Here is a 26,592-nt window from a genome sequence, read left to right as displayed (position 1 = left end):
TATTAACAGCATCCCCCTTCACTTATTTTGTTAGCACTGTTGGCTTTTTGAGAAAGCCAGCTTCCCACCTTATCAAAAATTAATTATTGTGTTCAAGTCAAACCCAAGATAAATAGGAAGCATTTCTTGAGGACAAAGTAATAAAATTTAGTTTTGGACCTAACTGAAATAAAAATTCAAGAGCACATATTCATTCATCCATTCATTAATTACTTTCATTTTATGCCTATAACGGCCAAAGATTCTAGATTCTAGATTTGGTGAGTCATACAGAAATATGTGACAGTTTAAGCCCTGGAGTTTACTATGTTGTGTAGAATATAGTAAACAGCTAACATTTTTTGTGTACTTACTATATGCTAGATAGTTCTCTAAAATTTTACTATGGCTTATTCTCACAACCGCCATATAAGGTAAATACCAGTGTTAGAAATATGCTTAACTTGCCCAAGGTCATTTAGCTAGTTGGACACAGACCTGGGCCTAGAAAAGAAGCAATTTGGCTCCAGAGTCTGTAGCCTAAACTGTTTTCTCTACCTGCATGGAGCCCCTGTACACATAGGGCAGGAATCAGACTCAGATGCTGGTGGGGTCAGGCCATGGATTAAGCAGGCCAGTGGGTTGGTATCAATGGAAAACAGCCTCTCTTCAGTTCTAAGAGATTACTGCTAGATACTCCAACTTTTCAGGAGCCATCAGAAATCTGAATTGTTACATGAAATATTTCTATTTTTACATGTTGGAAACTAATTGAGAATTTCAAAACTATTGTCAGGCCAAATTAAATGTCTGCAGACCATACTCTACCCAGCGACTGTGGGTGTGCATCTCTTGGCTTACAGAATAAGGTCCAAAATATTCATGCAGCTTTTAAGGCTTCCCAAATCCTGGCTCCCATCTGCCTTATTCCCTATAGTAGCTCTCCCTGCATCACAACACTCCCACCCCATCCTCAGTCTTTATCCCACCGGACATCTCACCCTCCCCAGAATGCCCCCCACCCCATACATCCTGCCTCGGGGCCAGGGCCCACTCTATTCTGCCACCTGCGCTGCTCTTCTTTTGGCACTAGTCTGCTTCAAGGCCCTGCAGGAGGTGCCACATGGGTGAGACCTTGAAAGATGGTTAAATATCAACAGGTAAAGAAAGAACTGGCAAGGGATTTCTACTTAGAAGGAACAGCATTAACAGATATACAGAAATAGGAAAACAAAAGATGTTGAAAACCACCAAACACCTCCAAATATTTTAAAAGGCCTCTGGCCCTTGGAACCTGGTCCTATAAAGAAAACTCTAATTTCTGATATTCTGGACATCCACGGTCCTTCTAAAAGAGTCCTTTGCATAAGGATCACTGATGATTTAAGGTTTATTGAAATAGTCCAGATAAATATTTATGTATAGCCATAAGCAAATCCACAAGGAAAAATATAATTCAAAACAGATGTTTCGTTAAAGCTCCTTTCAGCTGGTGATAAGGTTTCTGGCTTCAAAAAGGTTTTGAAAATAAAGTGACCAATTAATATTTTAAACGCTAAGAAGGCTCTAACAATCAAGGAAGCTCTGAAAGTTATCATTTGACGGTGTTGCCAGTGAAACCTGGCCATATTGACAAGGGTGAGTCTTGGGCCCAAAGTCAATCTCAGATTTATCCCTGAGATAAGAGCCAGGAACACAGGAAAATAAAATTTGGCTCTCGGTTTAAAGCTGAGAGTAAGCATTGCTCTAAAGTGTTGGAATCCTCGATGTTTATTTTAGTCCACAGCGCTAGAGCTAAACCAGAGGGGCCTTGACTCTTTATATCAGGATAGCTTTACAGGAACCTTTTAAATACTACTATCGCTACTATTATTACTACTACTTCTATCACCATGACCAAAAACAACTTGCCATCATCTTTAATTGGGCATTTATTATGTCTAGAACTGTGCTAGTTCCTTTGCATAGATTATATCTAATCTTTTTTTAAGCTCTAATCTCAGATAACTGATTTTTTAAAATTTTTTTCTCATTTTTTAAAAATTAAATGATATTGGAGTATAGTTGCTTTACAATGTTGTGTCAGTTTCTGCTTACAGCAAAGTGAATCAGCTATACATATACATATATCCACTCTTTCTTAGATTCCCTTCCTATCTAGGTCACCACAGAGCACTGAGTAGAGTTCCCTGTGTTACACAGTAGGTTCTCATTAGTTACCTATTTCATATATACTAGTGTATATATGTCAATCCCAATCTCCCAATTCATCCCACCGCCGCCTTTCCCCCCTTGGTAACCATACGTTTGTTTTCTACATCTGTAACTCTATTTCTGCTTTGCAAATAAGTTCATCTGTACCATTTTTCTAGATTCCACATATAAGCGATAATATATGATATTTGTCTTTCTCTGACTTACTTCACTCTGTATGACAATCTCTACGTCCATCCATGTCACTGCAAATGGCATTATTTTGATCCTTTTTTTGGCTGAGTAATATTCCATTGTATATATATACCACATCTTCTTCTTCTTTTTTTTTTTTTAATACCACATTTTCTTTATCCATTCCTCTGCTGATGGACATTTAGGTTGCTTCCATGTCCTGGCTATTGTAAATAGTGCTGCAATGAACATTGGGGTGCATGTGTCTTTTTGAATTATGGTTTTCTCAGGGTATATGCCCAGTAGTGGGATTGCTGGGTCATATGGTAGTTCTGTTTTCAGTTTTTTAAGGAACCTCCATACTGTTCTCCATAGTGGCTGTATCAATTTACATTCCCACCAACAGTGTAAGAGGGTTCCCTTTTCTCCACACCCTCTCTAGCATTTACTGTTTGTAGATTTTTTGATGATGGCCATTCTGACCTGTGTGAGGTGATACCTCATTGTAGTTTTGATTTGCATTTCTCTAGTAATTAGTGATGTTGAGCATCTTTTCATGTGTTTTTTGGCCATATGTATGGCTTCTTTGGAGAAATGTCTATTTAGATGTTCCACCCATGTTTTGATTGGGGTGTTTGTTTTTTTGATATTGAGCTGCATGAGCTGCTTGTATATTTTGGAGATTAATCCTTTGTCTGTTGTTTCATTTGCAAATATTTTCTCCCATTCTGAGGGTTGTCTTTTCATTTTGTTTATGATTTCCCTTGTTGTGCAAAAGCTTTTAAGTTTCATTAGGTCCCATTTGTTTATTTTTTTTTTTTATTTTCATTACTCTAGGTGGCGGATCAAAAGAGATCACTGTGATTTATGTCAACGAGTGTTCTGCCTATGTTTTCCTCTAAGAGTTTTATAGTGTCTGGCCTTACATTTAGGTCTTTAATCCATTTTGAGTTTATTTTTGTGTATGGTGTTAGGGAGTGCCCTAATTTAATTCTTTTACGTGTAGCTGTCCAGTTTTCCCAGCACCACTTATCGAAGAGACTTTTTTTTTTTTAACATTTTTATTGGAGTATAATTGCTTTACATTGTTGTGTAGTTTCTGCTGTATAACAAAGTGAATCAGCTATACGTATACTTATATCCCCATATCCCCTCCCTCTTGCATCTCCCTCCCACCCTCCCTATCCCACCCTTCTAGGTGGTCACAAAGCACCAAGCTGATCTCCCTGCGCTATGCGGCTGCTTCCCACTAGCTATCTATTTTACATTTGGTAGTGTATATATGTCAATGCCACTCTCTCACTTCGTCCCAGCTTACCCTTCCCCCTCCCCATGTCCTTAAGTCCACTCTCTAGGCCTGCAGAAGAGACTGTCTTTTCTCCATTGTATATTCTTGCCTCCTTTGTCATAGATTAAGTGACCATAGGTGTGTGGGTTTATCTCTGAACTTTCTATCCTGGTCCACTGATCTATATTTCTGTTTTTGTACCAGTACCATACTGTCTTGATTACTGTAGCTTTGTAGTATAGTCTGAAGTCAGGGAGCCTGATTCCTCCGGCTCCATTCTTCTTTCTCAAGATTACTTTGGCTATTTGGGGTCTTTCGTGTTTCCATACAAATTGTAAAAATTTTTGTTCTAATTCTGTGAAGAATGCCACTGGTAATTTGATAGGGATTGCATTGAATCTGTAGATTGCTTTGGGTAGTACCGTCATTTTCACAATATTGATTCCTCCAATCCAAGAACATGGTATACCTCTCCTTCTGTTTGTGTCATCTTTAATTTCTTTCATCAATATCTTATAGTTTTCTGAGTACAGGTCTTTTGCTTCCTTAGGTAGGTTTATTCCTAGATATTTTATTCTTTCTGATGCGACGGTAAATGGGATTGTTTCCTTAATCTCTCTTTCTGATCTTTCATTGTTAGTGTTTAGGAATGCAAGAGATTTCTGTGTATTAATTTTGTATCCTGCAACTTTACCAAATTCATTGATGAGCTCCAGTAGTTTTCTGGTAGCATCTTTAGGATTTTCTATGTATGGTATCATGTCATCTGCAAACAGTGACAGTTGTACTTTTTCTTTTCCAATTTGTATTCCTTTTATTTCTTTTTCTTCTCTGATAGCTGCAGCTAGGACTTCCAAAACTATGTTGAATAAAAGTGGTGACAGTGGACATCCTTGTCTTGTTTCTGATCTTAGAGGAAATGCTTTCAGCTTGTCCCATTGAGTATGATGTTAGCTGTAGGTTTGTCATATATGGGCTTTATTATGTTGAGGTAGGTTCCCTCTAAGCCCACTTTCTGGAGAGTTTTTATCATAAATGGGTGTTGAATTTTGTCAAAAGCTTTTTCTGCATCTACTGAGATGATCATACTGTTTTTATTCTTCAGTTTGTTAATGTGGTGTATCATATTGATTGATTTGCATATATTGAAGAATCCTTGCATCTCTGGGATAAATCCCACTTCATCAGGGTGTATGATCCTTTTAATGTGTTGTTGGATTCAGTTTGCTAGTATTTTGTTGAGGATTTTTGCATCTATGTTCGTCAGTGATATTGGCCTGTAATTTTCTTTTTTGTGTGCTATCTTCTTCTGATTTTGGTATCAGGGTGATGGTGGCCTCATAGAATGAGCTTGGGAGTATTCCTCCCTCTGCAATTTTTTGGAAGCGTTTCAGAAGGGTAGGTGTTAACTCTTCTCTAAATGTTTGATAGGACTCACCTATGAAGCCATCTGGTCCTGGACTTTTGTTTGTTGGGAGTTTTTTAATCACACTTTCAATTTCAGTACTTGTGATCGGTCTGTTCATATTTTCTGTTTCTTCCTGGTTCAGTCTTGGAAGGTTGTACCTTTCTAGGAATTTGTCCATTTCTTCTAGGTTGTCCATTTTATTGGCGTATAGGCCAATACTGTTTGCAGTAGTCTCTTATGATCCTTTGTATTTCCATGATGTTCATTGTAACTTCTCCTTTTTCATTTCTAATTTTATTGATTTGAGTCCTCTCCCTTTTTTCTTGATGAGTCTGGCTAAAGGTTTATCAATTTTGTTTATCTTCTCAAAGAGCCAGCCTTTAGTTTCATTGATCTTTGCTATTGTGTTCTTTGCCTCTATTTCATTTATTTCTGCTCTGATCTTTATGATTTCTTTCCTTCTACTAAGTCTGGGTTTTGTTTGTTCTTCTTTCTCTAGTTGTTTTAGGTGTAAGGTTAGGTCGTTTGTTTGAGATTTTTCTTGTTTCTTGAGGTAAGATTATATCTAATCTTTACAACTGTTCCCTTTTTGCAGCCTAGGATACTGCTGTCAGAAAGATGAAGGAACTTGCCCAAGACTCATAATTTGTAAACAGTTAAACTAAGATTCAAACCCAGGTCTGTCACCTGATTTTCTACCAGAAGAAGGTAACACATAGCATCATAGGCATCTCATGAAAGAAGGCCCACCCCTACCTCCTCTTACACTGCTGCCCTTTCCCCTCTGGTGCCATAGGGGGTCCTCTAATGCTTGGTCACAGGGGTGGGAAATTTGCTGGAGGGCACTAGCTCCCTGAAGGAGTGAAATGAAAGTGGAAGGAAAAATTAGCATGGGAATTGAAGGGTGGGAGAGGAAACCTCCTCCGGATACTGATATGGAAAGAAAAGTTTTGTTTTGTTGAATCTTCTTAGCCCTGCCACGTATTTCTACAATGACCCACCACACAGTCTGTCAAGATATGTGGCAATCTGTACTTCACAGCCCACAGGAAAATCTGGCCCACAGTCGGCCCTAACAGGGAGGCTGTTTCTCTGGCTCATCAATTCTGAGGTCAGCCCGACTGGCTCCAAGCCCTGGGGCCGCAAGGATGACACACGGGAGAAATATGTGCTCATTTTCCCCTCTTGCGAGGTGCCAGCTCCCCTTGAGCTGCCTCAGTCACGAAGGTTCCGATCTCTCTGAGTCTGAATGCTCATTGAAGTGGCCCGGGATGAAGCAGCTTCTCTGGGGGTGTGTTACAAGCTGCTGGGTAAAAACATCTGCACCAGTATGATCAATCTCCTGCCTCCCTCATAGGGGCTTCTTTTTACACAACAACAGGCTAGCTGTGCTAAAGAATGTCAAATAAAAGCCTTGTGAGAGCCTTGCCATACGCAGGCCAAATTAAATTAGGGGCTAAGGGGCGTAATCCTCACTATTGTACTTATCAGCATTAAAATGGAGGATTACCATCAAGGGAACAAAGCCCCCCGACATAAAAGACTACTTCCATTCTGTCATTCACTGTACACAGTTACGGGCTCACACAGGAAGTGGAGCAGAGAAGCACCAGGCCAACCACTGACTTCGACTTGCAACGTGAGGCTTCCTTCTCCCCAGCCAAGTGAGCCCCACCCCACCATGCACCCATGGGAACACCTTTCCCATGAGGCCAGTGGCTTTCTCCCAAGATTTGGTGCTGGAATCTTCTCCACCAATCACAGGGTGAGACTTTGATGCTGATCAGAGTTCACTCCTTAGCTGGCTGTGATTTAAGATGGGTACATATATACAATAGAATACTACTCAGCCATAAAAAGGAACAAAATTGGGTCATTTGTAGAGATGTGGATGAACACAGAGACAGTCATACAGAGTGAAGTAAGTCAGAAAGAGAAAAACAAATATCGTATATTGATGCATATATGTGGAATCTAGAAAAATGTACAGATGAACTGGTTTGCAAGGCAGAAATAGACACAGATGTAGGGAACAAACGTATGGACACCAAGGGGGAAAGTGGCAGGCGGGGTGGGTGGTGGTTGTGGTGGGATGAATTGGGAGATTGGGATTGACATGTATACACTAATATGTATAAAGTAGATAACTAATAAGAACCTGCTGTATAAAAAATAAAGAATAAAAATAAAAGTAAAAAAAAAAAAAGGTTTGCTGCAATGACAGTTATAGAGAACATAGAATAGAAAAAGCCCTGGGCTAGGCATTTGGAACCCTAGAGAGGCAGTAGAATGTACTGGTTTTAAGTGTGGGCCCTGGAGTTAGAAGACCTGTGTTCAAATCTTGACTCTGTCACTTTACTGACTAGGTGACAATGGCAAGTTCCTTGTACTCTCTAAATGTCAGAAATTATATTGGGTAACATCTTACTGAAAAACCTGAACAAACTTTTTGGCCAATCCAATATAATATGCACTTCTCCCATAGGGTTGTTATGAGGATTAAAAAGAATCATGCATGTGAAACACTTAGCATAGTGCCCCGGAAGTTGTTAACAAATATCAAATATTAGTTGTTATTATTGTTGGAGACAGAAGATCTGGATTCAAACCCCAGACCTGCCATTTACTCTCTGTGACACTGGGTGACCCCCATGCTAGCTGACTGGGGCAGGAGTAGGTAAATCTGATGCCTCCAACCCAGCACTCATCTCTGGTCCAGCATTTGGGAGCTACTTGATTAGCCTTCCCCATGTTCAGTTTACTCATCAAGAACGCCACTCAAAAGACCCGTGTGTGAGTTATGTGAGATAATTGTGGGAAAGACTTGCCATCGCCATAAATGTTGTGTGACCTCAACACGTCCCTGTTGTACTATCCTCACAGTATTTCTTGTCATGTCTGGGTCTTCCTTATAAACTCTTCCTCTGATTTTGCCTTCCCTCCATCATTCCCCATTACTTATCTGCTCCTATCACTACCCCTTCAGGACTCTTCTGGAAAACTTTGCTGGTTGCTTCTCCAACCCCTTTATTCTTTGAGTATTTTCTCTTGCAGAAGCTGAAAATGCTCACTTTCCCAGCCTCCCTTGCAGCTCCCCTGTGGAGCCACCTCTGCAAATTCTGGCTGATGAGATGGGATGGGAATGTCCTGGGGACTTCTGGGCAAGGTCTCCCTCCTGACAAACAGAGAGAGATTCCTGAGGAGCGGCCCCTTTCCATCCATCTCTTCTTTCCTGCTTTGGACAATGCTATGTGAACAAGTGATACTTAGCACACTGCTTCAGCCACCTTGTGCCCATAAGTGGGGGTATCACTGACGTGCTGAGATAGCAGAGCAAAGAGATGGAAGGAGCCTGTGTCCACATCCCTGAGTGGCCAACCCAGCACTGGAATTTCTCTCTTTGGACCTCTTATCCTGAGGGATCCTTGAACCTATTGAGTTCTGTTACTTGCCACTGAGAGCATCACCACTGGCATGACCCTGTTCTCTTCTCATTATGCTCTGCCTGCCCACCCCCCACCCCCCAAGATTTCCTTCCTTTCAATCCCTGACTTGATCCATCCACAGGGCATTGAGGTGACTATCAAACACAGTGGGAAAAATGAGCCCCCAGCCCCCTGGGGCAGGGACGTCCTGAAACACTATCTGATGCATTATTCTGGATCCTGTTGTTGCCACTACCACTTAAAGATTGAGGAGGAAGAGCATTTCTTTCACAAAAATCTGAATTCTGAAGAGTGGTCTTGGAAGTCAGCTTGACTAACTTATTGAGACCCACTGCATGTACTGGAAATAAGAAGAATGAAGACTCAGCCCTCACCCTTGAGAAGCTGACCTGCTAGCACATGGTCAACCACAACACCAGGCAAAAACAGGAAGAGCCACAGAGAGTGATACACCAAAGTGTGGTCTGAGGACACAGTCTGTGAATGTTACCACTCACAATGTCGTAAGGGCTAGTACCAGAATGCAAATCAATTCAATTCATTACCAAGTATCTTGTTTCATTTGGCTGAGATTACATATGTGTGTATGTGTGTGTATGTTTGTGTGTGTGTATTTGGGGGGGTGTTGGTGACAAAACTTTCTTGATGAAGAAAGCAGTGGATTGATTTACATTTGGACACAAGCTCATTATTTTGTTGTGAACCAGCACGTTGGGTAGTACTGTCATAAATGGACTATGACGGTTCACGGAGTGTTAGAGAGAATTACGGTCTCTGTGGAAGAAAGGGATATGATGATGTATCTTGATGAAATAGGTAAGAACTGAACAGAGAGGAGTGGGAAGAGAGAACAGAAGTAGGTACATTGGTAGGAACAATATGAAGTCTGACTCCAGGTAGCCAGAGGGTGCATATAGGGTCATACAGGAGGTGAGTCTGGAGGACAAATTGGAGCGAGACAGGGAGGGGCTTGCAAGAGCAGACTGAGGAGTCTGAACCTCTTTTGGTCTAAAATGGGAAGCCATTAATGTTCTTTGAAAAGTCAGAGTATGCTTTAGGACAACTGATCAGAAATGAGAGCTGTCAGAAATGAGAGCTGGTCTGTAAAGAGGAGCGAGTGGAGAGAGAGACAGAGATAGACGTAGGCCTGGGCCAGGGAAGGATGATAAGAAAGAGATTGGAATGGGGTTAAGTGAGAGGTAGGGATCAAAAATGAGCACCAGGTTTGAAGACCAGGTCACAAGAGAGCACTGACAGAAGTGGTAAGGTCAGGTGAGCCGGGGGAGGTGCTTGGTGGACTTTTCTATTGAGGCTCTGGTATGTGGATCAGGAATCCATGGGCAATAGGAGGTGGGTGTAGGAGTGTGGAGCTCAGAACAGAGATCTGATAATCACACTCACTCATCTGAGAGTTGGCACCAGAATACACTAGTGAGAGAGGATATCACCCAGGGGAGAAGTAGAGAAAGAAGACAGTCAAGGATTTGGAGAACTGTCGACATTTCAAGGTGGGTGGAAGAGAAGGAGGATAAAGACGGAGTACATCTTGGAGAAAGAAGCTGAGGACTGCGGTGCTGTAGAAACCCACGGAAGAGTGTGGTCCAAGGAAAGCACAGCACATGGCACTGAGAGCTGTAGAGCCTGATGAATATGAGGCTCCTGTGACTGGGAGCTGAGCTTCCCAAGGATTGTTTGAGGGATGTGGTGAGGGCACAGATCAGATTTCAGGTTTAGGGAGGGAGGGGTTGGTGAGGGAATGAGGCAACTGAGCTGGATGTCAGTCTGAGGAAGTCTGATGGTCAAATAAGAAGTGGGAGCGACAGGGCCAAGGGCAGGCTTTTGTTAGAATGGGGAGAGGAATCAGCAAAAGGGGAAGAGGCAGCAGAAAGAGAAGATGTGGCAGGAGGGGCTGGGCTGCCTGATGATGGCAGGGCCTGGAGGGCAGGGACACCACGGAGGGGTGAGCCAGGGAGGGAACCTACGGTCTTTTGAGATGGGAGCAAAGGAAGAAAGGACAGCTGAATAGAAGGAGCGATTCTATGGTGGAGGGAAGGGAAGTGGACGTTGCTCACAGCACTGTCCTGATATTCTGGGTAAAGTTAGTCATCAGCTGAGGTTGACGGCAGTCAGGCTGGGGCTGGAGCCATTTCCCAAACTGGTTCACTGACGTGCCCAAGATCAAAGAGCTGGAAAATGCTAGCTTTAGGACCAGACCCCAAGTCTTCCACCTGCCAAGTTCAGTGGTCTTTCTGTTGCAATGGAAATTCTAAACTTTGTTATTCTAATATGAGATGTTAGGTTTTTACTATTTCATCAAGGACCCTTAAATAAGCTATTCTGACTATTTAGGAAAGGACAATCTGCCCTCCATATGCGTGGGTTTCATGCACATCCGAGGTTGGTTGAATTTGCAGTTGGGAAACCCATGGATATGGAGGGCAGACTCTACCGTGACATTTTATGTATAAGGGACTTGAGCATCTGCAAGTTTTGGTGTCCGTGGGGGCTCCTGGAACCAATGCCCGCGGCTACCGAGAGACAACTTTAGTCTACTTTGAAAGCAGCTCGAGCAATCTGAGACCACTAGTGAAGGACTGAGAATTTAATTTGTCAAGTTTCAAAAATATTAATGTCTCAAAAAATTAAGAATTATTTTTAAAAGTTACAAATCAAGGCCACCTCTTTTTCCAGGTGAAAATATGCGAAGAACTTTCTAATGGCCTGCTTATTTCTCCAAAATCCTGGAGTAAACTTGCAATAAAAATGATATACCCTTTTTGCATTAGGTTAAGCCCACAGTTTTGTTTAACCTCAGGCCTATTGCCTTTTTAGGCTAGGCAATTCTTTGCTGTGGAGGCCTGTCCTATGTACTGTAGGATGTGTAGCAGCATCCCTGGCCTCTACCCACTAGATGCCCTTAGCACAAGCCCCTGTGCGAAAAGTTGTGACAACCAAACATGTCCCCAGAAGGAGAGGGGGAGAGGGGCAAAACTGCCCCCAGTTGAGAACCACTGCTTTAACCTAATGAGGCCAAGTACAGGTTTCACCACGAGGAGAACCCACAAGAGAGGGTTGTAGTCAGGCTGCCCTGTGGAACAAAGACTTTTGCTCACAGAGTAATGACCTCTGACAGGGAAGAATCTGATGGGCAACACTTTTTAGCTCCACTCTCTCCAACTCACCAAAATAACACAGTGTAAGAAATACTGTTGTTTCATTATCCACTGGAATGAAATCTTATGGATGAGACTCACCGATCTTTCTCAGCGATAGCAGGAGAGTTGCTTGAAGTCTCTGCATGGCCATTGCTGGATTCTGCGTGTGGACTGCTTTTACGATCGATAGAGCCCCTCAGAACTGAGAGAAAGCAAATAAGTACTTAGAGACTAAGGATAAACTCAGAAGTAGGCAGGGTTTACTCTCCGCTGCACCTCTCTCCCCACCCTCGTGCTGCTCCCTGACTTTCTGCAGCCTTTGTCTAGGACACCTCATCAAAACTGACCTGTTCTGTGATTACAGGCCTTGCTCAGTACTCGGTCCCAGCCAGCAAATTGGATAAAATGACTCATCTATAGGAAAACAAGCTACCTCTCTTTGACAACAGATATAAAGAGTGGGCAGGTTGGAAGCCCCAAGGTGAGGTAGATGGTGAGGGCAGCAGCACGCAGTAGCTGGAATGGTGCAGTGCTAGACAGAGTTAGGAGACCAGCCTCCATTCCCGGCTGGGCTGGGCAGGGCTGCCCGCTGATGAGCACAGTGGTCGAGAAACACTGTCACAACATGGCTAGGATTATGGTAACTAGGGAATCATTCCAGGAGGAACTCAGTTCTGTATTGTGATTGAGGACAGCTTACTGGTGAGTTTCTCAAGAGTCGGGGGTCACAAATACAATTCCTCCTTCCTGTGACCATGGCAGCCATGACTGACTAATCATGGCCCCTCTCTCTTGAACTTTCATTCCGCTTCAAGTTCCTTTCTAACACAACGTTTCACATCAGTGGTTCTCAAAGTATGGACCCCACATCACGACGGCTAATCGAGAACACATCTCACGAAGCATCAACACCGCCTAGAGACTTGTGAGACGTGCACGTCCTCGGGTCCCAGCCCTGACCTAAGTGAACCAGAAAGTCCGGGGGTGGAGACTGGCAATATGTGTTTTTAATAAGCCCTTGAGGTAATCAGGATCCATGCTGAAGTTTGGGAGACACTGCTCCAGATGAACAATTCTTAATCCTAGCTGTACATTAGAATCACCCAGGAAGATTTTAAATATGCCTGAACCCAACTCCCAGAGATTCTGAAACTGATCTGGTGTGGGGTTGGCATCATTTTTTAAAAGCTCTCTAGATAATTTTAAAGTGTGGCCAAGGCTGAGAACCATAGTTCTATGTAGTCACTACCAATCCTTTAGGGTTGTAAAGAGGCTCTACACCTATTTGCTATCCTTATTTCAGATCATCTAGAAACATCCAAACCAAAATACAACCAATGAAGATAATCTATAAATTTACCAATTGTGACATATTGTGGAAGGTGCATAAAATATAAAACGTTGACGTTATAATGATGAAACATATAACACGACAAAAATGGAGTACAGAAAAAGAAATATGGAAATCAATTGTTTTTTTGTGTTGTCTATTCTGGAAAGAGTATGCTCTGATTCTACATTATTGGTTTGGTTCCTTAGGCATATTTATCTCTTGTGTAGAAGAAATGTAATGCCTTTTCACTATCAGTGGTAGATAAGACCATCTGTTGTTATTACTATTGCTATAAACACCAAAAGGATAAAGAGAACATTTTATATGGAACAGTATTACATTTTTATTATTACACACACACACACAAACATTATGACCAAACAGTGAAACAACAATATTAAAAGAAGGGGGAAAGAAAGGAGAAATCAAGAAAAATAGCCTTTTAGAATTTCATGAGCTGATCCCCTCCCCTCCCCTCCCTGCCTTCTCTTGATAGATGAACTCCTCTGGTTAGAGGACCAGGCAGGTTTCCTCTCCTGGAGATTCTAAAACATTGTTTGGCCCAAGCTCACTTGTAATACTGTGATAAGCAGCATAAAATCAAGAACTGACATAAAAAGAAAAAAGAGAAGCCCACTTCAGGGGCACAAATATCTGTTTCCTTATTAAGAAGGAAAATCGACACAACTCATTTTTAACCTTGTTCTCTGGCCCAGTTCACCAGCACCAAGGGCTACCACTCACTGATCAAACCCTAGATGGTCTTGCCCGTGTGGGAAGTTGAGGTTGCTATTGTCTGCACCTATTTTGAGATCCTCAGTATGAAAAGGAGCAATTCGGAGAAGAAGCAGAAGCAAAGCTAGGAAAGACCACCAACCCATTTTGGTTTGGGGCTCTCCTTAGGAAGGTGCCCTTTCTACTACCAGGAAGAGAGAAGGCAGTGACACCTTTATTTGGAGCTTAGCAAAATGCCCCCAGTTACTTTGCCTGGGTTTCCAGTAAAAACCCACAGAGTTTCTATTCGTGTAATTAAAGGGAAAACTCATTCCTTGTTTCTTATTCATTTGCACTTCAGTCATCAAAATATTGATTTTTTAGAGTTATTTGAAGTTTAAAAACCAAACAGAAACTTACAGAATATTCTTATTAAAGCTTAGATGAAGTCTGCTCCTCCATCTCCCAGCTCTGCCAGAAGAGCAGGGATAAGGATTTGGGTCAGAGTAAAGAGCTAAACTTAAATAAGAAGGAAGTAATCATTATGTTGTACACCTGACACAAACATAATGTTGTAGGTCAATTACACCTCAATTTTAAAAGTTTTTCTTTTAATTAATAAAAAATAAGAAGGAGGTTGTCAAACCATCGAGTTCAAAGCAAAATCCTAAATTGTCAAATATTGTTAAATATGTCTGGTGACAGTTGGAATCACCTGGCATCTCTCTGGCAAATTCATTGTTAAACAAGGAGATTGGCGAAATGGAGCTATGGAGAAAAACAGTAGAGTAAAAGAGGGTGATTCATTCTAAGTGAGTAGATCAAGTTAAAGGAATCAGACCAGTGACATGGCTGAGAAAACTAAATGATGAACTTCAATAGCAGAAACGTTCACAAAATATCAGACTTGAGGTATGTGCAGGTGTGACCACAGAGGCTCCTCCAGACATGGGTCTCCTGTCTTCAGGGAAGCACCCTTAAGTATTCTGGTTAAGTGGAATAAAGAAATACTGGGAGGGACTTCTCTGGAGGAGTTGAATCCTTCCAAAATCAGGCTGAACTCTAGAGCCATTCATATTTCCCAGGAAAATTGAGCCAATTCTCCACTGGACCATTTTGAAATAAGATGAAAAAGCATTTGACCATCAGGAGAAAAAAAAAGAAAGAAAGAAAACAATATAGCTGGTGTTGCAAACTCAAAATGCTTTTGGGGTCACTCAGGTAACACGAATATGTGCAGTGTCAGGCAGAGGGTGGGGAGTAGTGGGGTTTGTAGTGAGCCAGAGGATGTACACCCCATCTGAAAACATTCGGGTTCAATGTTTTTGTAAAAAAACAAAACAAAAACTCTGTGTCTGGCCAAACAAAACATACCTGCGTGCTGATTGCAACAGGAAGACGCCTATTTCTGACTTCTGCTAGGGAGAAAGGGTCTAGACTGCAGGTCTGTAACAGCTAGACATCCTTTTTTGAAAATGAAAAGTGTCTCACTGTCTCCACCTCCATGTCTCCTCAAGTTCAAGAAACACTGCTGCTCCTGGGGCCCTCCCTTTCCTTTTTTCCCCACACCCTAACCTCCTTGCCCCCAGGTAAAGCTCCAGTTGTGTATTTTCTTGAAACCTAGGCTGGGCAGCAGATTCAAAAGGAGCTGGAAGCGCCCAGAGCCTCGTTACTGGGCCTGGCGGATAAACTGTAACTACAAACTCTACCGTGAAATCCAGGGCAACTCAGCTTCTCTTTCCATACAATGCTAGCATTAGCGTTAAAGGTCATATTTTTAAAAATCGTAGCTTCTTCTTCAAGCGGAAGTCCAGGGAACTTCAAACTGAAAAATGGGAGGATTCTAATATTCTTTAAATGTTTGAAAACCACTGATTTAGTCCAATTCTCTCATTTTACAATGATGGTAATTAAGGGAAGGCTTAGACCAGATACCCAAGTTTTAACTTCTGGTCCACAGTGTTCCTTCCCCCCCATGAATGTTCTCAATATGTTCCAGTGTCAGGACCATAGAAAGATCTTCCTGAGAAGCTAAACTTTCAGAAGGTCTTAAGGTAAATCAGAGAGAAACATGTCAGTGTCTGCTCTAAGAGGATGGGTGGAAGGGAGACAGCTGGTACAGAGAGCCACAACTAGACCAGTTTCCCCAGTGAACAGGTAACTGGGCACCCAGGACAGCTGCGGAGGGAGGGCTTGAGCTTATCTCTGTCTACTCTCTCCCCTTCTGTGAAATCACAGGGTCCCCTGCAAGGCTGCCCCTGAATTTAATCAGCTGTCACCTGTAGGAAAAAAAAGAATGCCCGACAGAGGGTCCATATCAGGTGATCATTTCCAGCTCTGCAATCTTCTCTGGAGTGTCCACAAATACAGGACACCCATCCCAAACCTCTAATGACCTCACCTTTGTGGTCGCTGGGCTCACTGCAGTCTTGAACCTGGGCAGTTCCCCTGGTGCCCCCTGCAACGGTGGGGTGTAGATCACAGCTTTGGCCTGAAGGGCTCCCTGTGGAATGAAACAAAACAGAATCTTCTCTAGGTTATGCCCTACACCTAGATGAATTACCAAAGTGGGAGATACAGTGTGGCTAGGGAAACCCACACTTTTCTTACCGTTTGAGGCTCTGAGGTGATGAATCTCACCCATGGGTTTGGTGTTGTTTTGAAGATTTAATACAGTGTGGTTGTGAAAGGGCACAACTACAGGAAACAGGAGAATTAGTAACTGTCTTGGCTGGACTCCCTACTAGCTTGGTGACATTGGGTAGGTTGGGTAACCTCTCTGTCTCACTGATTGCGTTAGTCAAATAGGGAGCTGGCAGACAAACAGAGGTCATGCGTGTACCAGGCCAGGGCTCCTGGTTTGACAACTGGATGGCTTTCCTGTTGCCTTTCAGTTTCCGCCTGAGGGTAAAAAGAGAGACAGGTCTCCTACTTCCCTCCAAACGTCTGCTCTAGGGCAGGCCTCTTTTGTCATGCAGGCCTGTTCACTGACCTTTGTGGGTCAACGGTCAATTACTTTGCCATGGAAAAAACAGGTTACACACAATTCTTAGTCGAGGAATGTCACCACTGCAGCTTTTCATCATCCAGTTAGCTTACTTCGCGTTGATGAACACCTGAATACTTCTCTACCAAGACAGCTGATGGCTTGGGTGTAAAGGTGCTAAAGGGATGTTCCCAGCTGTCCCACGTCTTCTTCCATGCTCCACGACCCTCGAGGTCACAATGGGTTGAAGATGTCCCAACATCTCAGACCACCTCAAGTATCTGGAGAGACCAGGTCCTTTCCAACTGGATCCCTTGGCTTTAGAAGAAACCATCCTGCCAGCGGGGCCTCCTCTCCACAGAGGAGACCGTCTTCGGGCTCCTCCCTTAGGCATCAACCCTAACTCTGTCCCGTCTCCCTTCTCCCTGGCCTGTGATGTAGACCCTGTTTCCTCTCTCGTCTGCACCTCCTCCTAACTGGCTGTTTCCAGTTCTGCTGACGGTGCTTCTAGATATACCATGTTAGAATATTTGGGACCTCTGACCTTTCTCCTTTTTTATTTCCTCAGATGTGGTTTTTTTCATGCCGTCCCTCTCACTCTTTCTGGATGGCTCTCCTGCTTCAAGCATTGCTCTCCCACCCAGCCATGTCTCTCCATTCCTTTAAGGAGGCCCAGTAAACATTCCCGTGTTAACTAATGCCGGCTAACTCACTATACTTAAGGAGGCACACACAGTCCCTACCCTCATGGAGCTTGCATTCTGACACAGAGAGTGAGAATAAAAAGAGATATCTACCTGGAACCTCAGAATGTGTGACCTTACCTGGAAATAGGGTCTATGCAGATGTAATTAGTTTAAAACGAGGCCCTACTGGATTAAGGTGGGTCTTAAATCCAGCGATTAGTATCCTTGTAAGAAGGCCATGTGAAGACACAGAAATACACAGGGAGAATGCATGTGACAACAGAAGCTGAGAGTGAAGTGATGGGTCTAACAAGTCAAGGGATGTCAAGGATTGCTAGGACCCAGAAGGAGCTAGGAGAGGGGTATGGAAAGGATTCTCCCTCAGAGCCTCCAGTGGAAACCAACCTCAGTGACACCTTGATTCTGGGTTTCTAGTCTCCTGAACTGTGAGAGAATAAATTTCCGTTGTTTTAAACTACAAAGTTTGTGGTCATTTGTAGCCCTAGGAAACTACAATAATATGAGAAGGGGGAGCTGATGGATGTTAAAGGTTTAACTAGAAGAAAGAGGAGAAAAAGATCAAGTATGCGCATTCAGCTTGAATTGGCTAGCAAGGTGGGGATGGGGTGGTGGGAGAAAAACTAGGAACAGGAGCTAGGAAAATGGCCATTATTTGTATTTAACAAACACAAATGTATGAATTATGATGTTCCATCCATTGTCCTAAGCCCTTTATAAAAATTAACTCATTTAATCCTCATAGGAACTGTAAAAGGTAGAGACCACTATTATTCCCATTTTACAGCTGAGGAAACTGAGGCACAGGGAGGTTAAATGATTTTCCCAAGAACGTCACACACAGCTGGAGAATGGCAGACTCAGGGTTCAAACCTAAGCAGTTTTGCCCTAAGGTCTGAATTCCTAAACATTACAGGGTAGAGCCCAGTTATTCTAAACATTTAAAAATGATAAACCCCCACTGTCCTATTTTTTTATTTACAAATGGAAATAAAATTCAGACTATTTCATTCACATGCCTGGGCCTTTAAGGGTCCCACAGATTAGCCGCTGCAGAAGGAGGCTCTGGCCTGGTGTTTGATGACCCACCCAGAGGACAGACCCAGGGATTATTTCCAGCAGGTCCACTGGGTAGGTTTCCTGGTTGCTGATCTAGGCTGGGTAAGCTTTCCTGCCTTCACCATGGACCTGGCAAAGGTGCCCACTGTACCTGGCAGAGAGGGCGCATAAAGATGAGGCACAGAAGCCCAGCCTTCCCCTCCTCACCACTGCGGGCCAATGGCGCGAGGACCCTGTGGTTTCTGGCTGGAGTGACAGCTGGTCAGCAGCCATCTTATCAGCATTTAAAGAGGCCAACTTGTTGGAGGTCCAACAGGCAAATGCCACCAAAAGCAGCACAAAGTCGAATTCTTAAAGAATAGAATCTCATTGACACTTTTTTTTTTTTTCCCTACAGCTGCCATCAGAAACCCTGGCCTCCATCTCCACCACACAAAACAAGCCTAGTAATTTTAGGCCTATGAGAGCATTTTCCACCTTGATTCTTCACTACTTAATTCCAGTTATTATTCCAGTCAAACTTTGACAGAGTTCAGAGACAGTCTTGTCTGGTAACTGCTTTCTCTAACTTGGAGGCTAAGGAGGGAGGCTTTCCCTCACCCTAGAGGTCAGTTTCTTGCCTATCCTGGAGCATCACTGAGGAATTTCTCTTCCATTCCAGCTTCTAGGGACTGCTGCTCTCTTCTCTCCCAACTCCCAGCAGCCTCAGGTTGGATTCATTTCTTATAATTTATGCCCTGCCTGTTTCCAAAAAGGACTGGGGGGAGCTTCATAGATCATTTGCTCCTTGTGGCTGTGTTAGTTGGCTCTAGCTTAGTACTCCTCTCAAGCCTGTGGTAGGCGTGTTGGTCCTGGTTCCATCTGAGACTGTCCCCCCTTGTTAAAAAGTCTGTATTTTTAGAGCAGTTTTAGGTTCAGAGCAAAATTGAAGGGAAGGTACAGAGATCTCCTCTAACCCTCTGCCCCCATACATACACAGTCTCCCCAACATCAACATCCCCCATCAAGTGTACATTTGCTACGATCGATGAACCTACATTGACACATCATAATTTCCCATAATTACCCAAATTGCATAGTTTCCATTACAGCTCGCTCCTGGTGCTGTATGAGTTTGGACAAAAGTATAATGACACGTATCCATCATTATGGTACCATACAGAGTATTTTCACTGCCCTAAAAATCCTCTGTGTTCCGCCTATTCATCCCTTCCCACAGCTCCTCACCCCCTGACAACTACCGATCTTTTTACTGTCTCCATAGTTTTGCCTTTTCCGGAATGTCATACGGTTGGGATCACACAGTATGTATCATTTTCAGGTTGGCTTCTTTCACTTAGTAACATGCATTTAAGATTACTTCATGTCTTTTGTGGCTTGATAGCTCACTTTTTTTCAGCGCCGAAAACTATCCCGTTGTATGGATGTGCCACGGTTTATCCATTCACCTACAGAAGGACATTTTGGTCGCTTCCAAGTTTTGGCACTTAAGAGTAAAGCTGCCTGAATCTGTGCAGGTTTTTGTGTGGACACAAGTTTTCAACTCCTTTGGGAAAATACCAAGAAGAACGATTACTGGATCATACAGTAAGAGCATGTTTAGCTTTACAAGAAACCGCCATACTCTCTTCCAAAGTGGCTGCACCATTTTGCATTCCCACCAGCAATGAATGAGACTTCCTATTGCTCCACATTCTCACCAGCATTTGGTGCTGTCGGTGTTCCAGATTTTGGCTATTCTAACAGGTAAATAGTGGTATCTCTCCGATGTTTTAATTTGTATTTCCCTGATGATATATGATGTGGTGCATCAGACTGTCTTCCTCTCTTTTTAAGGGAAAAAAAGCCAATATTTTTATGTTGTTTTTGTGACCACCCCCAAAGCATCCAGCAGAGTGTTCTTTATAGACAGGATGTTCAGAATGTTTGGGGGGAAGGACAGCAGATCGGGAGTCAGGCAGTCTGAATTGCGGGAGGTTTCTTAGCCACAATCTGTAAAATGGGATAAAATCCCTAACCTACCTCTCAGGGTTACTATGATAATTACAGGAATACGGTTAGTGGAAGTCCTTTGCATGAATGTATGAATTGTAAATTGCCATGCAAAAAGTATAAGATGTTATAAAAGTAAGCATTTCTATTGGTTAATCAAGAAGGAAACAACTCTTACTTCTAGGATCATTCTGGCTTCTTATAAAACAAAGTTATTTACTTTCCTCTAAATTTTTCTTAAAAAGACAAAGTTCTGAAAGTTTACAGTAGCTTTATTCATAATCACAGGAACTGGAAACAAGTGTCCTTTAGCTGGCAAATGGACACAACTGTGGTACATCCACAGACCAGAATTCAGCTCAGCGATGAAAAAGAACAAACTACTGATAAATGTAACAACACTGATGACTCTCAAAAGCATTATGATAAGTGAAAGAAGCCAGACTCAAATATCTACATACTATATGACTCTATTTATATGACATTTTGGAAAATGTAAAATTACAGGGACAGGAAAACCATTAGTGGTCACCAGAAGCTGGGGGTGGGGAAGGGATGGCCGACAGAAGGGGCATGAGAGAACTTTTGAAAACGTTCCTTTTCTTGATTGTGGAGGGGGTTACCTGACTATATGTGTTCATCCCATTTTATCAAACTGAGTTTTACTCTGTATAAATTATACCTCAATAAATCTGACTTGCAAAAAGTTACCAGAATTTAAAAAAAAATAAAAGGATAAGTCCTCCTTATCCTCAAACTGGATTGTTCCTGGACAGCAGGATGCAATTGCTTCTAACCCACTAGGAGGAGAGTCTGGTGAGCAAAGCCTTGCTGTTGACGAGGGACCCTTCACAACCGTTTGCATCACTGACCATAGCTGGTTTTGACACTAAGCACTTGGCTCAAAGTCTATGAAATTAGCAGGCTCTGGTCGCTTGTACATCTCACCCGTCACAACTTTATTGATGAGAATGGCTACCAGCTGTCACCTCTGCCTCTGCCTCTGTGCTGGGTGATTCAGACTTCATGGCCACAGCAAATCAAGCCGTGATCCTGCAATGGCTCTTCATGTTGGGGTTTGAACTCTTGGCCAAATGGCTGTCGCTCAGCTGTTACGTTGCCAATCACCCGTCACTGTGGGTTAAATGTGATTGGCTCACCAACATCTTCCAACTCTTCAGACATCTGAAAGGCGACTTGCTTTCCACACCAGCAGACAGCAAATCTGGGTGATATTTAACTCCTGGATTTTAGAATTTCTGACTTCTGGAAGGAGGTGAGGAGGAGACTTACTATTTTACAGAACAAGTTGCAAAAGGGCCTCAAACCCCTGAGCGGGAAAAATGATGTCAGGAGCGCACCACCTAAGTCGGAACAATTTTGAGGTCACTGAAAAATGTATCCACACAAATGAACCAAGCTCTCAGCATGATGGAGAATAGCTCTTCATGAAAACAAAACCACCTGAAATCTTTCACATGCTATTGTTGTATTTTAATTTTTCTCTGACAGGTAAGCAAGACATAAGTTAAGATGTGGAAAATTCTCTCTTTTATAAATGCTTTATTGTAATTGTATTTGAGATTTGACAGGTACTATTTTTTTTTTCTCCAAAAGTGAGAGAAATAGTTTCATCTTTTTGAAGTTATAACATTATTACTCTAATCATAGAAGAGTATTTCACAGACAGTTTTTTCCCCCTCAAGTTAAGTTCATACTTAGGAAGGGGGAACAGAGAGGAAACTAACACTTACTGAATATCTGCCATGTGCCGGGTCCCATGCAGGATGCTTTGTGTATATTATCTGCTATCATCTTCACAACAGTCCTGAGAATTAGACCTGAACGAGCCTCACTTTATAGCTAAGGAAACTAAGGCTCAGAAGTTAAGTAACTTCCCCCAAACCATATGACAAATGGTGGTATAGCCAGGATTTGAAGTCAGTAGTTCTGACTCCAAAGTCCACATGCTTAGGATGGTATATAAAACTCTCCCCAAAGTTTGGACTGGTACTCTATGTCCATGTGCCATATCCAAGATGGAAACCATCTAGTAGAGCATGTTCTACTAGAAAGAGCATTGGGTAAAGACTCAGAAGAGGGCTCTGATACCAATCATTATGCTCACGTAACACATAAGGGGAGACAACTTATGTAGACTCTCTGTGCTTCTGTTTCATCTGTTTAGGGGGAAACAAAATCTGCCTTTGTACACACAGGAGTCTTTTGAGGAAAAAAGCCTGACAATTCTTGCCATGGCACAGTTAATTTTTCCCCTGAATGTTTCTTTACTGTAACTTGGATAGAGCCCAATAACTAATAAGGGTTAGAAAACGTGATACCACATTTTATGATTCTATGTGAAAAAACATTAAAAGACATAAAGGCAACTCGAGTGTTTTTGACACCATTATTAATCAATTATTACTGATCATAAAGTTGTTGCTTCACTCAATGCTGAGGTGGTAAGGATACCATTTTGGGCATTGCCTTTTTGCAGCCAGATTCTAGAGCTCTACATGAGGTCCATAAAGGAGGAAGCGATTCCAAACTGAAGAGGTTCTATCCATGGGCTTGCTCTGAAATTTAATATTGAGTCATGGGGTGCCAACTGCTGCACCAAAGTTTCATCTTGAGCATTTCCATGCCATGTCAGTATGATATCAGGCACAGTGGACGTCAAACCCACTTTGGCTTTGCAGCTTCTTCTCTGTGCATTAGGTGAATAGTACCCTACCCTCTGGGTGTTTAATTCTAACATAGGCAATACTTTGATTCCATAGCAAAGGACATGCCTTTGCATCACAAGTTATTTCATGGCAAGAATTCTACTGCTTGTGCCCCTTGAGGTTTGGCAGAGCCCATTTCTCGACAGAAACCTTGAAGCCACGGCCAGGCCTCCTCTCCGCTATAAACCACTTTCTTGAAGCCATGCTTCCGGGGCTCTCTGTATGTCCTGACCCTGCTCACAGACAAGGCACATTTTCCCAAAGTAAATCACAATGCTTGTCCCCCCCAAACATTTCCCCCTCCAAAACGTTATGCCTGTGGTTGTCAGAAACCAGCCACAGACCTTTATCTACAGAGAGTTAGAGAAAGGCAGACAGTGCAAGTGGACTCAGCAGGACCCTCGTGTAAGCCTGAAGGGCACCCTGCCTTTGGTTAAGCAGAGCTTTAGAAGACAGTGGAGCTCGTGTGAGTTGACAGTTCACCTCAAGCTCAGATGCTCCAGTTAATTCTTTCCCCTAGATGCTGCTTTACTCTTGTGTGGAAATGGCCTAAAACACCAGAAAAGGATAGGCAGCTGGCTCCTGCCAAGAAGAGTTCGCAATCTGTCTTCTCTCACATTTTGAGGGGTTATATTTTTTTGTGCAAAATGACCAGGAATCTTTCTAAGAGATAGAAACGGAGTGAGTAAAGAAACGTTGGAATAGAGGTAGAATGACAAATAGAGATGCATAAAGGAGTGACAAAGGGCAGCTTGTTTTCCTTCTGTCTGTTCAAAGTGGACCTTTTCTCTCGATGGTACATTCGCTTGACTTTCTTCTACTGTTTGGCTTGTGATCAACAACCTGCTTATGCACAGATTCGACAGACTGAAAAATATCTACCTAATTATTTTCACCTTCAAGAAGCATGCGCCATTTTCAGTGTATATCCTCAGCTATATTTTATAATGATTTTGACTCTTTGCAGTTTTACAGAACTCCCTTCCATTGAATGTTGACATAATATAGAGGACCTGATCATACAAACAGCATCCATTTGAGGGAGAGAATGTTTTTTAGCCCTCTGTATTGAAGACGGAAAATTTGAGGCCCCAAACGAAATCCTATTGTTCATCTTGGTAGTAGCTCCAACATAAAGCAGGTACTTAAACAGTAGTTGAATAAGTGAATGAAAGAAAGAAATTTCCTAATTTAAAATATAGTTGTCCTGCGCACCTAGGGATATTTCTGGAAATCTCGTTCTAGGAAATTATTGTAGCCACCTAGTCATTGCCAACCCACCGATAATGCTAAAGGAACCAGCCTTTCAAAGTTAGAAAAGACTAGGAGGAGGTCTTACCCTGAGAGAGATTTAAAAGTTCAGGCAGTTTTAAACACTACAAACTTGTCTCCGACACGACGTAGGGGTCGGGCTTCTGAAAGAAGCTAACCTGGAGGAGGGGTAGAGCCTGTCTGGGTTCTCTGCTTGCTTTCCTCTCTGGAAGCTGCATTTAAAGCAACTCCCACTGGCTGCAGTCACATGACGCGCTGCCCAGAGGTTCCAGCTGCAGCTGGTTTAAAATGCCTGCTCACAGGCTTAAGGAAGAGGCCCCCTCAGCCTCTGCAAGGTTGAGGCTGCCGCTCCAAAAAAGCACTCCCCGCAAAGGGCATCAGAGGGAGAAATGGCCATAGATTTTAGTGTTGTTATCTCCCGGAGGACCAAGGAGGGGAGTAAGTAGGAAGCTGATCAGAGGACAGAGAGAAAGAGACAACGACAATTTCCACAGCACTGAAGCAATTAGATGAAAAAGTGCTATAAACCAATGGGCTCTTCCTGCTCCAGGAGTGGCTGCGGGGAGAGACGGGAAAGGAGGCTGGAAGAGCCAGCTCCTCCTGGATACACTCTTTGCACTTCCTTCCCAGCCTCTAGGGCTCCAGTGTCACCTTCTTGAGGCTTTTCCCCTGTGACATGGGGAGCCCAGCACTTTGCTCTCGCTTAAAAAAAGATTTTGAATTAGAGGGGCAATTTTTGAAAATTGTGCTTTCAAAAACTTAAAAGACTGAGACACTGTAGATATTTTTTACAATTCCCTGCAGGTTGTTTGTTTTGATAGTATTTACTGAGGAAGGTATGCAATTTTAGTTGACAAAATCTAGTTATATCCACTTTCTGAAACTTAAGAATTCACTTAAAAAAATAATAGATTAGTTAGGTGACTAATAAGGACCTACTGTATAGCACAGGGAACTCTACTCAATACTCTCGAATGGCCTATATGGGAAAAGGATCTGAAAAAGAGTGGATATACGTACATGCATAACCGATTCACTTTGCTGTGCACCTGAAACTAACACAACATTGTAAATCAACTGTACTCCAATAAAAATTAAAAAAAATAAACACTAGAAACTCAAAAAAAATATAGATTAGCGATGGGATGACATACAACTATTAGTTTTTACTTAGAATACCCCATGTATCTGAACACTAATAGGTGCTCAATTATTTTTCTGATTAAAAAAGTACATTTTAAAAATTCTTTGGTGTTTAAAGGAGTGTGTTTTCCTATGGTAAGGGCCTATTATCAGCATTAATCAATAACAGAAACACAATAAAGCATGCCGCTTCTCACCAAGCTGACATTCAAAGTGGTTTCCCTCCCTGCCAAAAAAAGAAACTGATAAAGGATACTTTTGCCCAGATCCCCAGCGAGCTCTCTCCCTGCGACCCCACATCTCACAAAGGCCCTTTATTGCCGGCATAATGTTCTGCACACAGGAAACGTGTGCGCATGTGCCGGGCGTGTTTTCCCATTTGTTTTCTCTTCCAGCCTTGCTCCCTGGCTGGTGAACAGTTTCGGGCCCACAGAGATCTCGAGACCACCAGCTCATGTATTTGAAAGGCATCTGTTTATTTTGAAAATGCAAATGTGGCCTACCTCAAAGACTGACAGGCAAGAAAAGACCCACGGAGCAAAGGGAGAGGTTTCCAATCTGGAGCCCTGTCCCTCCCTGTATCACACCCAGATCACTAGCTGTCAGAACCACTTAAACAAGCTCCAGGAATCTGAGCGGAGGGCCCACAATTCAAATGAGGAGGCTCATCTCTCCCAAGACTAGCCAGGCGGATCGTTCCTCACCTGCTTTAAAGTACTGATGAGGTCACTTCCAAAAGGACCCTGGGCCTTTGAGATGGCGGCTCCTAGGCCGAGGACTGCCTGGAGGAGGGCCCCGTGACAGGGACACCGGCCTCCTAACAACAGCAGCCTGGTCCTGGGGACGGATTCCTGAAGAAAGCCCGGGAAGGTTAATACCTCGACTTTGATCTCTGTCAAGGCATACCAGCAAGAATTAATTTACATTTCAGATGAAAAAGGTTGACAGCATGAAAAGGCATCTTGTTTCTGGTATGTGAATGTGCCGTAATAGATC

The 26,592-nt window shown here is 42.8% G+C and overlaps 1 protein-coding gene across 1 annotated transcript in view; it reads right to left on the bottom strand.

Annotated features, from left to right (window-relative positions):
* The window catches only part of MYO3B (myosin IIIB), a 638,187-nt gene that overhangs the window by 144,185 nt on the left and 467,410 nt on the right, over positions 1-26,592 (bottom strand). The window contains exons 29-30 of the mRNA XM_082465327.1: positions 16,113-16,214; positions 11,764-11,866 (exon numbers count right to left, since the gene is read on the bottom strand). Of these exons, the coding sequence (XP_082321453.1) occupies positions 11,764-11,866; positions 16,113-16,214 (205 nt within the window). The remainder of the gene's footprint in view (positions 1-11,763; positions 11,867-16,112; positions 16,215-26,592) is intronic.

This window comes from Balaenoptera physalus, assembly GCF_965194825.1.
Source record: "Balaenoptera physalus genome assembly, chromosome: 6".
Lineage (NCBI taxonomy): Eukaryota > Metazoa > Chordata > Mammalia > Artiodactyla > Balaenopteridae > Balaenoptera > Balaenoptera physalus.
This window is presented reverse-complemented; position numbering and strand designations above follow the sequence as displayed.